An 18,675-nucleotide genomic window follows, 5' to 3' on the forward strand; every position below is an offset into this window, starting at 1 on the left:
TACGCATATTTTAATGAAGTGTGAAAGTGGTTTGACTGTTATAACAACCAGTGATGGGTATATGAATGCATGACTGTGTCGTATTCTGAATGAATGTTAATGGCGTGGAAGGTCAAACTAGGATGTAACTAGTATGGTAATGTAGTGTTGAAATACCTTAATGTAGGCACTTGCACATCCATATATGAAAAAAATGCTTATTGGCTACGTGCATATTGAACTGGAATACGTTACATAAGAAATTATATAGCTAGAGTAGGGAAATTATTTGAGATTTACGTAGAATATCATCGATGCTTTGTTAATCTGAAATATTATTAGAGCGAATATTTAGCTAGGAGCCATACTTAAGTGGCAGTTGGACCGAGAAGCTTAGTGCGTCATTCAATATTTCATTTTCCTCACTGTAGTCTGCACCAACGAACTCAGATAATTTTCAATGTAACTTAGGTCACTGATATTAGTATTCAGAACACTTTTATTCATATTCAGTTCATTTCCACGATAATTTGAACAATGTAATGATTGTATTTTTGATGAGGGTGTATAATTAACACCGTGAGTGATGGAATAATTTACTGATATACCGAATTTTGACCGTGATCAGAAGACTATGATATACTGTATACTTAAATGACCAGATGTAAATTTTAATAGGAAGATGAAACAAAGCAACAATTCATTTCAGGAATACGCGACCCAGAATGTTAAGATATGAAAACTTACTTTAGGAATAAGCCAGCGCTGACTTAGAATAATTGATTTAGGAATTAGAATATTTATTTATTAGGTTGACAATTGGAAGATCATGAGCAATATTTGACATTAACCATTTCTTTCGCAAGTCTTGATAATTTAATAAATGTGTTTCTTGATTGATTTTTTTATAGAATGGAATGAGTTTTCATTTGTAATGGTAGTCTGTAGTTATACTTAGTGAGTAAGGTTCTCGTTATGCAGATGTGTTTGTCGAAAGGTTGACTGAAGTTTTCGTACGCGAAATCCACTACTGAGCGTTGAATTACGTAATGCTGGACCGCATATGGTGTCATTATTTTCTCTTTGAACGCACGTTAAACCAAAACATAGAAAAATTAACCATTTTTCTGGAGGCATGAATACCCTGAGATATGTAACTGACTAGTTGGGAAAAATACTGTGGTCACCCTCACCCGTAGGGTGCATACAGGAACAAGAAACTTGCTGTACTTGCTGTAAAGAACATTGTGAGGGAAGAAGAAGAGAAGAAATGGAATGAGTTTGCAGACAAACTGGAAGAGGACAATAGAGGAAATATGAAATTGCTATACAGCATAGTGAAAAACAAGTGAAGGGATAAAGAGACCATAAAAGCAATAGAATGTGATGATGGAAATCTGGCACAAGAAGAGGGAGAAATTAAACAGGAACTCAAGATCTATTTCGTAAAGTTGCTGAATGGAGATAGAGAAAACATAACGGATAGAGGAGAGCCAAGTCGAGGAACCACAACTGAACCACCAATTACATGGCTTGAGGTTGAAAATGCGCTCAAGAGCTTGAAGGAAGGAAAGGCAGTGGGCATAGACGAACTGAGTGCAGATATGCTGAAAGCATTGGGAATTCCAGGAATCCAATGGCTCTACAGACTGCTCGACAAGATATGGGAGGAAAATACTATTCCTGAGGACTGAGAGACGGGCATTATTGTACCTCTGTTCAAGAAATTAAACCGATGAAAATGTACTAATTATCATGGTATTACACTACTGTGTTATGTTCTGAAAATATTGGGAAAAAGGATAGAGACCAGAATCAGAGATATTGTTGAACCAATTTTGGAAGAAGAGCAGTATGGTTTCAGACCAGGAAGGTCAACTACAGACTTTATATTTGCAATTAGGATGCTAATGGAAAAATACTGGGAGAAGAACAAGCCTTTATTTCTAAGATTTTTGGACGTTGAGAAAGCCTACGACATTGTACCAAGGGAAAGAATTTGGCAATGCATGGAAGAGCTTCAAGTGCGAGACAGCCTCCTAGACAAAGTGAAAATGTTGTATAGTGGGAATAGAAGTTGTATTCAAGTAGGACGTGGTGTGTGGGACTGGTTTGAAACAAAGAGAGGAGAGCAGCAGGGCAGCTCATTGTCACCACTTCTATTTTTATTGTGATGGATGTAGTAATGAAATCGATTAAAAGGAAAGAACATAGAGATAATAAAGCTTTCACATTTGCAGATGATGATGTGATCTGGGAAGAGGAATTGGGAGAGAGAATGCAAAGCTGGAATAAGGAGTTTAAGAAATATGGTTTAAACTTCAGTAAGACCAAGATGGTGGTGATGAAAGCGTATGGGAAAGGAACAGAACCAATAGTCATGTTAAATGAAGCCCAACTGGACAGCGTTCCAGTTTTCAAATACTTGGGTAGCATTCTATCAAATGACATACTTGGGTAGCATTCTATCAAATGACAACCTAGCAAAACATGAGGTGAACAATCAAATCAATAAGACAACACAATTTTACCACCAGGTAAGATACCTGCTGTGGGATGAGCAAATACCTATAAAAACAAAAATGACATTATACAAGTCCTATTATACACCAATTCTTACATACAGTCTGGAAACCACAAACTTTCGACAGCTGAAATGAAGTTCCTATGCACTATGATCCAGGAAATCAGGAAAGTCAAGATTAGAAATTAGAAAATTAGAAAAGAAGTAGGAATAGATGATTCTCTCTTCAATAAGATTCAGATATCAGGACTGAAATGGTTTGGTCACATGAAGAGGATGCCAGTTAACAGAACTGCAGGGAAGGAATTTGACAGAAAAGTAGAAGGAAGACTACCTGTGGGAAGGCCACGAAGGAAATGGATAGATTTAGTTAAGAACAATGTACTGCAGAGAGGTCATGATTGCGACAAGTTGGTGGAGGAGGAATGGTACAAGGACAGGATGAGATGGAGGGGCTCATATACCACACCCGGGATACTGGAGATGGTTTAGGATGATGATGATGACTTCATATTTATTTATCTCATGAACATGAAAGTTATGTGATATTTAAAGCAGAAAATTTATACTTTTATCATATATAACTTGGTTTTTATCATATAAAAATAAGTACTTTACACTTTTTAGCACAAAAAGTCCACTTCCTAATTATAACTGCATTGGAATTTTCAATGTCATTAATGCAAAACCACTTATAGTGGCATTCGCGAGGAATTACCACAATCATTAACACTGAAATTAATACTTACAAGTTATGTAATTAATTATTGCACTGTATCAACTGGCAACCTGTGGCGAGAGGAAGTTGAATAACTCTCCATGTCTACATGTAATTTCCTTAAATTTGGAATGCACAGGTGTATGCCCATCAACATGCATCCCGATGACATGAAGACTGGTAGCCACTTGCATGATAGTCAAAAGCTCAGCAAGACCTTGGCTGATGTTGAGCCCATGATTCTTGACACCAGCATAGGGTTCCGGGATGTTGGTGGTCTTGAGATGCACATCCGTTGCCTGCAGGAGATGGTAGTATTTCCTATGCTGTACCGTGAGGTGTTTGAACGCTTCGGAACTCGTCCACCCAAGGGAGTGCTGTTTCATGGTCCACCAGGTACAGTATGTGTTCTTTCTTTCATTAATGTACCGTGCTTTATCACAGCAGTAATTAATATGCAACCCATTCTATAAAAATTTAAGAGCTGGGTTGAAATGAAGTTATGCTAACTTCTTTGTAGTAAATACACTGGGCATCTCCAGTGGATCCTGCAGAGATCATTTTAATAGAGGAAGGAGCCAGGACAAGGTGGAGATAATGGCAGTTCTTGTACAGTAGGAATGTTCTTTTGGTTGATGGGTGTTCAGTATTACTGACACCAATTATGTATGAAGTTCACCTACCTATAGAATTCTGACAGTTACATAGTATGTTACTGTGCATAGTTATCATTTTATTATTGTATATTTGTGATTTTTTGAACACGTAGTCAGTTTTTATCAATATTTTGTCACATAATATTCTTCCAATCCTTTTCCTAGTTACTTAGGGTCAGCATTTATTATTTCACATACTGTACAGTAAAACATTGTTAAGATGTTTCTGCAGGGGACAACAAAAAAGAACTTGTTAAGTGAGAAAATGTACTACTGAATATACAAATAAAAACTATCCAACATTGATATGTATATATGTTCAGTCAGTCGGCGATGCCGCTGATGGGATCCTCAACAGCTCTGCCATCATCTGTCATAGATGGCCTAGGCATCACTGAAGAGGCGTACTAGGGAAATGAGGACTAAGGTAGTTTCCCGTTGCTCTCCTCACCGAGCCAGAGTTGCTATTACATATCAGTCTGCCAAGCTAACTGAAATGCATACACCAACCGACCCTATGAGCAACATTTTCACACCATTCATAGTAGGGACTGGCTGCATAAGGATTGGCATTACGAGCATCGCTTATACCTCAGTCACTTTCATATTGTCAAAGTCAAGGATAAGACAGAGACAGATCTGTGAAAGTAACAAAATTGCTGTAGCCTGTACCATAAGACCTACTGCACTGTAAACACTAGGTCCTGCCAGCAAAGGCATAACATTGATATGGAAGCAATATATACGATTTTTTACAACATTAGGGCATTTATAATACCAACATAAATGGTCTGTTATTGGGCATTATAAATTTTCCAGTTAACTCATTCCTGGTTGCCAGCGTTTCGTCCCAGTGTGCTAAGTTGGGCTCATCAGTGGTTAAATAGCACACCCACTAAGATGCATGGCTAGTGCATACGTGGAGGCCACTGCGTAGGCTACTTGAAGCCATCGGCAGTGCCAATGCACTATGAGAGACTTTGTCTCATTACCAAAAATTGATGCCTGCCTGACATCAACCTTATCAGAGGAGTTACTGAGATGAATAATGTGATATATGATAGTAGGAAGGCAGAGGGTGAAACCCGATGCTGGCACATAGCCTACTCGTATCAAATAGCACTAAGGGGTCTGCTCAAGGCTTAACATCCCCATCTGTTGGACCAATCACCGTCAACAGCGTCACATGCCCTCACTCTATATGAGCTCTGCGGAGAGGTTTGGAATTTAATCCAGGCTTTTGGCATGTAATCTAGTGATTAGAAATTGTATACCACCACTTCCCCTATCCTGCTGGCCAACATTCTGATGGTGAAAATATTTTTCGACCTACGGGACTCAAACTAGCTAACTACTGTGTCAGACCATTTAGACTTCAGCGCCTTAACGATCATGGCCACTAGGTGGGCATTCAGGCAGATGAAAATAATAAATTTGTTCCAGAACATATCAGAAGATATAGAGCACAGTAAGTGCTATGTCTAACCTGGAATTGATCTGGGCTGGAATTTTTTATAATTGGCCATCTCTGAAATATGTAGTAGTAGTAGTTTGGGTCATCAGTCCATAAACTGGTTTGATCCGGCAGTCCGTGCCACCCTATCTTGTCCTCATTTTTTCATGTCTAATGTCATATTTTATACTTTGGTCTACCCTTACTGTTCTTACTGCCTGCACTTCGCTTAAAAGGAACTAACTGAACAAGTCCTGGGCGCCTTAAGATATGTCCTATAATTGTGACGTTTCTTCTAGTAAAATTTCACCAAGTGATTCTCTCACCAATTCAATTCTATTTGTCTTCCTTCATGATTCAGTCTACCCGTCTTACCTTCAGCATTCTTCTTAGCACCATATTTCAAAAACATCTGTTCTCCTTTTATAGCTAGTTATTGGCCACGTTTCTGTTCTGTACAATGCCATACTCTAAAAGATCTTCAAAAACATTTTTGTAATTGCTATATAAATATTCAATGAGAGCAAATTTTTGTTAAGAAAGGCCTTCCTTGTTAATGCTAGTCTGCATTTAATTTCTTTCTGAATTCTGCCATTGTTAGGTATTGTACTACCCAAGTGATGATATCTACTTCCTTTCAGATTTTGTTTCCTTAACTAATATTTCCTGCATCACCTTAACTTTTAACAGAACATGTTGGCTATGCAGTTTGGGTCATATAGCTGAAAGTTTGCATTCGGGAGATAATGTGTTTAAATCCCACTGTCAGCAGCTTTTGATGATGGTTTTCCATTTTCACACCTGGAAAATGCTGGGGCTGTTTTTTAATTTAGGCAATGGCTGCTTCCTTCCCAGTCGTATCTCATTGTTGACCTGCCTGTGTCAGAGTAGTCTAAATCAGATATAAAAATAAAATCATTACTTGATTTCTACAAATCAGAACCATTACAGCATTTTTTTCTTTCTTGTGTTTAGGGACTGGCAAAACTTTGATAGCACGTGCTCTGGCCAATGAATGCAGTCGCAGTGACCGCAAGGTTTCGTTCTTCATGCGTAAGGGAGCTGATTGCCTCTGCAAGTGGGTGGGAGAATCAGAGAGACAGCTACGACTACTGTTTGAGCAGGCTTATCAGATGAGACCATCCATCATCTTCTTCGACGAAATAGACGGCCTGGCTCCGGTGCGATCTTCAAAGCAGGATCAGATACATGCTAGCATAGTCTCCACTCTCCTTGCTTTAATGGATGGTCTAGATGATCGTGGAGAGATTATTGTCATTGGTGCCACTAATCGTATAGATGCAATTGACCCAGCGCTCAGGCGACCAGGCCGCTTTGATCGAGAGCTGTACTTTCCACTTCCAGCTAAAAAGGTAATTGCTTGAATAGTTTATTTTTTTAAACTGCTTATTTCGTTTCTGTATTTCTTATAAATGAAATTATAGAGTATATTTCAAGTGGCTTATTAGAGCAATAGCCCCAGTTTATTGCGAATCTTGAAACATGTTTAATTGAAGTGAGAAAACAATTAAACCTTTCAGTTAAGTCAGCAAACCAACGTAAATGGTTGCATATGTAATAGTGTTCCTGTGTGTTAAGTAATAAGCACGTAAGGCAATACACTAAAAAGTAAATATCGCCGCCCGATTCTCTTTTTTTCTCATTTTTGCAATGGCTGATCACTGTTGCCAACCTGCTTATTTACATATTAAAATCACCAGACATAACCATAACAAAGTAACTTCAGTGTAAGTATCAATAATGAATGTTCTCCTAACCTATATATATATATATATAGTAGATATATAGTAAATGAAATAAATCGACGTCAGTTTCCACGCTCAATGAGGAATTAAGGAAATCAACACACTACCTCACTCAAATTAATGTTGCATAATTCTGTTTTTATGGTGATGAACAGTAGGCGTACTATAACCATATTCTTGAAAAGAGGGGCGGGTTAAACAATGCAATTTATTTAACAAGTCTTTGCAGTGTGATTTTCGAAAGTTCCAGACATTACTTAACGCCTTTCTTTTGCGCAGACGTTTCCTTCTCTCTACAATAACCAGTAAAGGAGAGATTATTAGGCATATGTTCAGCTTGCAGGCTGGTTATCCAGGAAACATAGGAGCACTAATGTGCTAAGCTACGTGAACGGAAATTAGGTCAGCTTTCAAGCTCACTGCGGAATTGAGGATAATAATGTTACTAGTTCTACTAACTACTTCTATAGTTTTCATATACGCCGAGGTGCCAGTATTTCTTCCCACAAGAGTTCTTTATGTACCGGTAGATCTAGACATGAGGCTGGCGTATTTAAGCACTTTCAAATACCGCCGGACTCGAATCCGCCAACCTGAGCTAGTCATACACTCTCTCCTTCACTCGCTTAAATAAATTTTAAACATTTCTTGCCTTTATTCTGATGTAAGCATTACTATAACTGCATTCTTAAAGGAAGGGGGGGAAGGAATATAGGTTTTATTGAAATCTGTTTATGATCCACTTGCTGCTAATATTTTAGCCCATATCATCAGAAGAATATTTGAAAGTGGGTTCATTCCTGAGGTTCTTAAGGCAGCGAGGACTGTTCTTATACATAAAGGCGGTGAAGAGAATGATCTGTCCAAATGGAGACCGATTAGTATTTGCTCCATTATTCAGCGCATATTAAGTAAGATCCTTGATAAAATTGTAAGGGAATACATCCCTTTGAACCAGTTCCAAAGAGGTTTTGTCATGACCCCTGGCTCTTTCATTAACGTGAATATTGTTGATGGCATTTTACGAATAGCTGTAATGAAAATTATTTCAGGCTGCGTAGTATTCCTCGACATCAGCAAAGTGTTCGATAGTATTGGACACAATAACTTAAAGGCGACAATAGAGAACTCTATACTACCCAGATCCATTAAGAAGTTACTAGTTACTAGTCACAGAAAACACAACACAAGTTCAAACTGCTCGTGGTTATACAGATAAGATAAACATCAAATGTGGAGTGATGCAAGGAGATCCCATTTCACCTTTCTTACTTAACTGGGGTATAAACCACATCCTTGATGAACTAACAGACATCAAAGTATCAGAAATTTATGGTTTTCAATTGAGTCCTAACACTGTACCTTTAACATCCCTATGCTTTGCCGACGATCTGGTGATCATAGCTAAAGACCAAGCAGCAGCTTCAATCCTAGTCACTTCTGTCATAAATCTGCTTCAAGAAATAGGTTTGCATATAAATGCAGACAAATCAAATGCCATTATTATAGAAAATTGTAAACTTCATTCTGATGATATCGTGACGGTCTCTGGAAACATTAGAAGTATAAATGATAGTGAAGAAATAAAGTATTTAGGGGCAACTTTCAGACAGACTTTAGTCTTCAATGAACATCAGGTACTTGAAAAATTGAAAGCTAACTTAGATCAGATTACCAGGACTCACTTACTCCAACCGCATCAAAAATTGACTGTAATAAATCAGTTTATTGGCCCTACACTGATATACCCCTTCCAGACTGTTTCGGTTGAGAAAATTCCCAAATCAAGTTTGTTAAAAGCCAACAACATGATCAGAAGCGCACTTAAAGAAATTCTACAACTTCTGAGTGACACACCGACAAGTATGATCTATTCGAGCCACAAATATAAAGGGTTAGCACTAATGCGCGCTACTTGGGAAGCGTACCTTCAACAGCTGAACATCAATCTTAAGCTAGAAGCTGTGAATGATTCGCACGTAAATGCTGTTCGAAATTTCACAGCAATAAAAACTCTCTGCCTATCTGAACTTCTACTCAATGAAGAGACATCAACGAAATCTGTTAGACAACTGCACGATATACTTAGAACATGCGAATTTGAAGCTTGGTGTGCATATCCACAAAAAGGAAGAGGTGTTGAGTTATTTGCTCAAGTTCCTGCTGCTAATTCATGGGTTACCAGAAGAGATGGTTTAACTTGTTCGGAATGGAGGGAAATGTTGAAGATGACCGCGATGGTTGCACCAGTACATACTCTGCCGGGACGTTCTACCAGCACAGGCCACTGCAGACACTGCAGTGAGTATGAAACCTTACCACATGTGCTGGGGAGTTGCCCTCAAGGAGAACTGCTTAGGATCAAACGCCATAACATCATCAGAAACCTGATTGCTAATGCTCTTCGTCTCAAAAATCTAGAAGTGTACGAAGAAGTCCACTGCCTCGCCGAAGGAGGCAGCACTCGCAGGATTGATATTATAGCGATTGACGGACGGAGAAACGAAGCAGAAATTATTGATCCTACGGTACGCTTTGAATCTTCAGCCTCTCAGCCGACTGACATAGACAATGAGAAAAAGGATATCTATAATCCAACCATCCCTTTCTTTCTTGAGTCGTATAACCTTAAAAAAGTTACGCTGACTGGATTTTTCTTTGGCGCGAGGGGAACAATTCCCAAATCTTTCGTCACATGGCGACAAAAATATAAACTAGCAAGAAGCCTACAAGATGAGATAGTCGTCTCACTCATCAAATACTCCGTTTCGATTCTTCGTCACCATTTATATGGAGTTCATGCCATTTGACATGGTTAACTGTAACCTATCATTTTTTAAACATTAATCTTTTTATCTTCCCTCAAAATTGTTATTGTGAATTATTCTGTGTCTTATGGCAAATCTAGGGTGTCCTGGATCAGACTACATAATAAATAATAAATAATCCATTGCGATTTCTGCAAGTTCAAGGACTTACCACATAGGCCATATCTGTCCTTCCTTTTAATAATAATGCTAATAGCTTTACATCCCACTAAGTACTTTTATGGTTTTCGGAGACGCCGAGATGCCGGAATATTGTCCTGCAAGAGTTCTTTTACGTGCCATTAAATGTACGGAAATGAGATTGATGTGAGTGCCTTCAAATACCAGCCGTCTGATGAGCCGCTCAGCCTGGTGTCCTTCCTTTTGCTTGGATGCTGTCTTCTTTCTTCAATAAGCAGTAGGCGATGGGGGGCATTTGGCATTTTAAACATATTTTCAGCTTACAAGTTGGTGTATCTCAAGCTTACAACATTACGGAAACCCAGGAAATGTACAGGAGCACTATGAGTCAAACAACATTACCAGATTTTTACATATATATTGGCTTAAATCACATGAAGATTGGTTGTGAGGCAAGAATGGGATAGGAAAGAGGGCTAGGATTTAAAGCCACAGCACTAGCCTAAAATATAAATGAGGGGGAAAAAAGAAAGAAAAAAAACAACTTCAGACCTGCCGACTGTGGGATTCGAATTCATCACCATCTCCTGAAACCAAGCTCACAGCAATGTAATCAAACTGCACAGCCAGTTCACTCAGTTTCCTATGACGCGTAATAGGCCTACAACATGGGCGACCCACTTACCTGTATATGGATCTTCAGTTCTTCAATTATACATGTACGAGGACGTTTTAAAAAGTTCTTGGAATCACCGCTAGATGTCAGTGCTAGAGCAACGAGGTTCCCGCACAATAATCACACATCCTTTGTGGGTGAACACGTGGCGCGTCAGTGCTCTAGCTGCAGGAGTGTGGTAGTGACGACTCTTTGTTGTTCCCTCGTAGTGATTTGTGACAATGGAAAAAACTGAGATTCGAGCAGTAATTAAATACTTTGTAAAGAAAGGTATGAAAGCAATGGAAATTCATGCCGACTTTCAGAACAGACTGGGGGACTCTGCTCCTTCATCTTCAACTGTTGCCAAGTGGACCAGCGAGTTTAAATTAGGTCGGGAGAGCTTGGATGATGATCCACGTAGTTGGCGGCCAAAAAGGGTTACGACCCCAGAATTTATCGCAAAACTGCATAAAATGGTCGTGGAGGATCAAAGACTGAAAGTGCAGGAGATTGCTGAAGCTATAGGGATGTCTTCTGAACTGGTATATTATATTTTAACCGAAGAATCGGTTATGAAAAAATTATCCGCAAGATGGGTGCCACGGCTCTTGACATTGGACAATAAACGCACCAGATTGGAAATGTCCGAACAAAGTCTGGCCCGTTTTCAGTGCTACCAACGATTTTTTGCGCCGGTTTGTGACTACAAATAAAGCTCATGGCCTCAGTTTTCTGGGATGCAAAAGGCATTCTGCTGATAGATTAACTTCCTACTGGCCAAACAATTACGGGGCAATACTATGCAAACCTCCTAGACCAACTACAGGAAAAGATACGCGAAACAAGGCCTGGTTTGGCAAGGAAAAATGTCATCCTTAATCAGGACAACGCTCTGCCGCACACAAGTGTTACTGCCATGGCAAAACTTCATGAACTGGGGTACGAATTGTTGCCACATCCACCTTATTCACCTGATTTGGCACCATTAGACTTTCATCTATTCCCCAAGCTGAAAATTTTCCTCGGTGAACGGAGATCTTCTACAAGGGAAGAACTGACAACCGAATTGGAGAGGTATTTTGCAGGCCTGGAGGAATCTCATTTTCAAGATGGGATCAAGGCATTGGAACATCGCTAGACCAAATGCATTAGTCTACAGGGAGACTATGTTGAAAAATGAAAGCAGTTCCACCGAGGTAAGATACTTAATTCTAGTACATTCCGATAACTTTTCAAACCACCTACGTATGCAAGAACATTATGCACCTTAGTAAAAGGTACTTCCCTAGCTGGTTCTCTGATTGGTGCACGTATAAGAAATATTTTTGGGAAGAAATGCTTTTATTTTATATTTATTTATATCATAAAGAAGTCATGTTGTCATAGCTAAAATAATATGCAACAAAAAATATTAATCCAAAGAGATAAGCATAATTTTATTAAATATTAGTTTATTTGCATGTTAAGCGATATGTAGTAGTAATAATAACAACAAAAGTGTGCAATAAAGGAAAAGGAAATAAATACAACTAAATATAAATATAATTTACAACATCAAGATCTATTCCATGGTCACTGAATTACAAAGCAGGGGTATGAATAAAAAAACATAATAAACATGAATACTAATATTTAAAAAGCAAAAAGCAAAGTCATCTCCCTACAAACCATGAAGGCCTTGGAAGGGTGGAAGGTAAAGGCTTCCACTGTACATAACTTTGGCACTTGGTGGGGGTAGACTGGTTAGCTCTACGCATGACCGCCTTTGCGCCCCAGTAGTTAACCTGGTACTCATTTATCACACGCAAAACATTCCTTCCAAATTACCTTAAACCCCTGTCACTCATGTTGTTGTTGTTGTTGTTGTTATGGTTATTATTATTATTATTATTATTATTAAATTGCAAATGGGAAATATCCCGGTGGCAATGGTCACTTACAGTAATGTAATAATAAAGTAAAGTAAACATAATTACCCAACAACAAGCAAACAAACAAACAAGCAAAGAACAATAGTACAACAAGAAAATATATGGAAGGAAAATATTCCATGAATTACTGCTAGTTTAATATTCTAAATCCAGCAACATCATATACAAATTCACACACAACTTAGGCGTGAGCGCTCCGTAAACCACCTAGCAAATCAGCAAGTTTAACTGCAATTCGTGTGTACTAGGTCAAGTTTCATAACTAAATAACACTTAGTGGCTACATACATTCATTCACAATGTCTATAAAGTCATTGAACAAGCGGATTTCTTCATTCGAAGAAAAGCTAAGCGACATCCAAGCTCACTTCGAGAAAGCAACGCGCGCCGCCAACAGCAGTGCTACCAACCCCGGCGATGTTTCCCTAGACGCACTCGCCCTTGAGTTCCAGTCTTTCAGAGCTGCTGTCACCGAGGAGCTTAAGGAGGTGAAGTCCGAACTTATCCAAATGCACAACCAGATCTCCAAACAGGACGACCTAATCGACGAAGCAGAGCAGTACAGCAGGAGAAACTGCCTATTACTCCACGGGGTGGCAGAAGCTCCGAACGAGGACGTCTATGACAAGGTGTTCGGTGTTGTGAAATCCCACCTAGGAATAGACTTGACATTGGACAATTTAGATCGCTGTCACAGGATTGGGAAACCAAGGAGAACAACAGCTGAGGTAGTGACGGGAGGGAAGAGGCCCATCATAATAAAGTTCACGCGATATCACAAACGTGACCGTATCTGGCGTGCAAAGAAATCGCTGAAGGAATCGGGTATGCTGATAACAGAATCGCTAACAGCAACGAGAAAGGACATACTAAACGCCGCGCGTGACCACTTCGGTCAGAATTCTGTATGGACTAAGGATGGACGTATCATTATTCTAAGCTCTGATGGGAAGAAAATTCAAGTGACCACACGAGCTGACCTTAACAATGTTATTCAAGCAGCTAGGGGGTGAAACAGTGTGAAGTAACGACAATGTGGATTAGTTTAAGTTTGTATTATAGTGTTTTATTATTGAGTGTGAATGTGATTGAGTGCATGAAAAGCCGGCGCGATATCAGAGGAAATACGCAGGTAAGAAGCATGTATTCTTCTTGGTATTCTGTTTTGTGTGATGAATACTGTTATAACCACTACCAGCTGTGGACCTGACTGTCCCGTTACCCCTAACCTCTCCTATCCGAGAACGGAGACACCCCGCTGCCAAGGTTCATTAGCGAAAGTATTTCAGGCCAACGCACGTTCATTGAACTGCATTCATTTAAATTCTCAATCCCTACCTGCTCACCATGAGGAGCTAACAACTCTCCTTGAAAACAGTAATGTACACGTAGCTTGTATCAGTGAGAGTTGGTTACGCGCAACTATCCCTAGTAGTATGGTACACATAACGGGCTATAATATTTACAGGCATGACCGAATAGATAAAAGAGGTGGAGGAGTAGCCTTGTACTGTAGAGATGATATTAAATGTAAAATCGTATGCACATCTGCCCACTGTCCTGACCCCAGACCTGAGTTCATTTTTGCCGAGATAACTGTGACAACAGTTAAAGCCTTAATAGGAGTTGTTTATCGGCCACCACGGGTAGGTCACCTCTCAGAAATTGAAGACATCCTGCAGAGACTATCACCTGCTTATGAACATATTTTAATATTTGGAGACTTCAATACTAATTTACTGGAACAGACTGGAGATACAAAGCAACTCTTAAGTATTTTCCAGACGTGTGACATGACAATACTTCCACTAAAACCGACAAATCATACCTCATCTTCACATACACTAATTGACTTAATGGTCACTAACAACCCACAGAAAATAGTATCACATGGACAAATTCCTACCCCTATAATATACTTATCTTACTCGCTCAAAGTACCGAAGTATAAGTCCAGATACATCACATTCAGGGACATTAAACATATAAACTTAGATCATCTGAGAGTTGACGCCCTGAATAGTCCTTGGGATGACGTAAAAAATATAAACGGTATCGATAAGAAAGTTGAAACTTTAAGTTCACTTATACTTGGTCTCCTTGATAAACATGCACCTAAGCGTACGGCCAAAGTCTCCCGACCTCCTTCTCCATGGCTGACCGATGACATTAAACAAATGATGTCTCACCGTGACGCGTTACACCGGCTCTACAGACGCACACACTCTTCCAGAGCGCTTGAACAGTATCGACAACTTCGGAATAGAATTAAAGTAATAATTCGAAATAAGAAATTTTCTTTTTACAGTCACCTGGCTGGAAATTTAAATGTGTCAAACACTTGGAAACAACTTCGTTCCATTGGAATTGGGAAAGCTTTGCCCCAGCCATGTAATCCAGACATCTCTCTGGAGAGATTGAATGCTCATTTTTCTGAAGTAAAAATTAAACCGGAAATACGCACAATATCACAGACTATAAAATCTCTTCTGAACCACCCACCACCAAATAGGCCATTCTTTGAATTTCGCAAAGTCTCAGAGATTGACGTGAAACGCGAGGTATTATCAATTACATCATCTGCTGTAGGACCTGATGAAATACCCATACTCATAATACAACAAATCATTGACATTATTCTTCCTGCCATTACTCATATATGCAACACGTGCGTCACAAGTGGCCTCTTTCCAAAAATGTGGAAAAATGCCATTATAAATCCTGTTCCCAAAACTTCCTCACCTGTACTTATAACAGATTATCGACCTGTTTGCATACTTTCATCTCTCTCCAAGCCTCTTGAACGCATAGTACACGTGCAATTAACCGACTATTTAAATAAATACAAACTACTTGACCCTTTACAATCGGGTTTCAAAAAGGGACACAGTACGGCCACTGCCCTGCTGAAAGTTACAGATGACATGAGACGCGCTATGGACGAAAGGCAGGTGACGTTACTTACACTTCTTGATTTTAGCAGCGCTTTTGACACAGAAAATATAGACGTACTGGTTCAGGAGTACCACAAGGCTCTGTACTTGGACCACTTCTCTTTGTTATCTATATTAACGATATATCGACACGGCTAAGACACTGTAAATACCACTTGTATGCTGACGATCTGCAGATCTATTACCATTCCAAAATTTCAGACATCAATCAAGCAATAGGTTATATGAACTCTGACTTAAATAATATCTGTGCATACGCTCATGAAAACTGTATTTTAATTAATCCATCAAAATCTAAAGCTATTATTGTTGGGCAGACGAAACAAATCAGTGCGGCAAAAAACAAAAACATTCCTCCACTGACTTTATCTGGTAAAATTATTCCGTACGAAAACTCGGTAAGAAATCTTGGTGTAATTATAAACGAGAATCTTAACTGGGGAGAGCACATTACAAATATCTGTAGAAAAGTGTACGCGTCCCTTCACCCACTAAAATATCATCAAAATATGCTGCCACTAAACATGAGAATTAGGCTTATAAATACTCTTATCCTCCCTATATTTTCCTACTGTGACGTAGTACTAATTGATGCCACGAGAGAACAACTAAACCGATTACAACGTGCTATGAATTTGTGTATTAGATTTATCTTTTCCTTACGCTATGATGTTCATGTTACCCCTTATTATCGACAACTTTCCCTTCTAAAATTTGAACAATATAGAAACCTCCACGTGGCAGTATTAATCTTTCGAGTATTAAAAGAGATTATCCCATACTACTTATCTTCACAACTCAATTTCCTATCCTCTTTCCACCAGCATAACACACACTCGGGCAGTACACTAGCTATCCCTCTCAGCAGCTCAGCAGCATTCAGCCGTTCCTTTGTTGCAAATGGAGCTAGAATATGGAATTCTCTCCCCCACAACATTAGAGCCATACAATCCTTAAATTCCTTCAAGTTGTCTTGCCGTGAGCATCTCCTCGATATGTGCCGCCAGGCTGAATGAATCTGGCAGAGTGAATGTGTGTATGAATGTACGTTTACTGTGCTTAGGGTATTTAGTGTCAATCAACTTTTAACTTGTAACGATAGTTTAAGACATGACTAGGAATATTTATAGAGTTTATGTTATTTTGTTTCATATTTTGTTTCTAGTTTGTAATGGTAGTTTTAAGATAAGATTATGAATATTGCTCTCAGATGTACTATGTTAATGAAGTGTGGTTAAGTGTAAGAGAGGACCATGAGTCCTAACTTCGCCACTACAAATAAAGGCAAGTATAATAATAATAATAATAATACAAATTATAATACTATAGATTGAACTTACTACTAGCTTAACACTACAAGTGATGATAAAGTTAAAACATACTACCCAACAACAACTCAAGTACGAAAAGGAATTCCATGGAAAAAAATATTACAAGAGATAACTACTAGTCATTCTAAATCCAGCATCATGTACAGTTTCATACACAACTTAATTATTTCCAATACTTAACACTGTGGCTTACAAAACTATAGATTGAGCTTACTGCTAGCTTAAAGTTACAATTGATAATAAAGTAAAGTTAAAAACTTTGTTAATTACCCAACAACATCATCATCAACAACAACTACTACAAAAACATGAGTACAGCAAGCAATTTCCTGGAAAGAAAATACCACAAGAAAAAACCTCCCAGTTTCACTATCTAAACCAAGCAGAAGATCACAAATTCGGTGTCCGTAATTTACAACTTTTACTTTTCACTTTACACAAACACTAATGGTCTTCTTAACTCTTTCCGGTCTAACTGCGAGCATAGCTCGCAGCACCCAAAATTACGTTCAGGACGCGCTGAGGGCATAGCCCGTAGTAAGGTTTGACAATTCGCAAAAAATCGAACGAGCTATGCACGCATTCTGGTGGTTACATCGTGTTTCCTAATGTATTAGTTACGAGAGTATTTAAGCAGATGGCAGTATTATATGTCTAAGTCAGAGAATTTACGATATATTTGAACAGCATGCATCAGTAGATGTTGTCACTCAGTGAGCTCTGACATGGCTTCTCGCGGCAAACATGTGCTTGACGAAAGTGATATTTTCGATATTTTATAAGTTTATGTGCAAATGAACATATTATTGACATTTGAATTCGAAACAACTTCTTGCATTTCATTATGATTGGAGTTCGTTTTACGGCCTAGCTCATGTTAATAATACCAATATAATGGTCCGTCATTGGACATTATAAATTTTCCAGCTAACTCATTCTTGGTTGCATGCGTTTCGCCCTCGTGTGCTAAGTTAGGCTCGTCAGTTGGGACTTAGCACACCACCCAAGACGCAAGGCTAGTGCATACCGTGGAGGCCACTGCATAGGCTACTTGAAGCCACCAGCAGTGCCAATGCACTACGAGAGCTATGTCTCATTTTCAAAAATTGATGCCTGCCTGGCCATCAAATGATGTAGATGTTGATTCCCATAGAGAACCTAAAATATTTGTCCCGAATGAGTAAATTTATAATACCAATATAATGGTCCGTTATTGGACATTATAAATTTTCCAGCTAACTCATTCTTGGTTGCCTGCAGTTTCGCCCTCGTGTGCTAAGTTAGGCTCGTCAGTTGGGACTAAGCACACCACCCAAGACGCAAGGCTAGTGCATACCGTGGAGGCCACTGCATAGGCTACTTGAAGCCACCAGCAGTGCCAATGCACTACGAGAGCTATGTCTCATTTTCAAAAATTGATGCCTGCCTGGCCATCAAATGATGTAGATGTTGATTCCCATAGGGAACCTAAAATATTTGTCCCGAATGAGTAAATTTATAATACCAATATAATGCTACCAATATAGCACACGAGGGCGAAATGCAGGCAACCAAGAATGAGTTAGCTGGAAAATTTATAATGTCCAATAACGGACCATTATATTGGTATTATAAATTTACTCATTCGGGACAAATATTTTAGGTTCCCTTTGGGAATCAACATCTACATCATTTGATGGCCAGGCAGGCATCAATTTTTGAAAATGAGACATAGCTCTCGTAGTGCATTGGCACTGCTGGTGGCTTCAAGTAGCCTA

The 18,675-nt window shown here is 39.0% G+C and overlaps 1 protein-coding gene across 1 annotated transcript in view; it reads left to right on the forward strand.

Moving 5' to 3' along the window:
* Positions 1 to 18,675, forward strand: part of LOC136876441 (ATPase family AAA domain-containing protein 2) — a 456,642-nt gene that overhangs the window by 185,674 nt on the left and 252,293 nt on the right. The window contains exons 10-11 of the mRNA XM_067150416.2: positions 3,361 to 3,617; positions 6,306 to 6,703. Coding sequence (XP_067006517.2) covers positions 3,361 to 3,617; positions 6,306 to 6,703 — 655 coding nt within the window. The remainder of the gene's footprint in view (positions 1 to 3,360; positions 3,618 to 6,305; positions 6,704 to 18,675) is intronic.

Source organism: Anabrus simplex, chromosome 6, assembly GCF_040414725.1.
Source record: "Anabrus simplex isolate iqAnaSimp1 chromosome 6, ASM4041472v1, whole genome shotgun sequence".
NCBI lineage: Eukaryota > Metazoa > Arthropoda > Insecta > Orthoptera > Tettigoniidae > Anabrus > Anabrus simplex.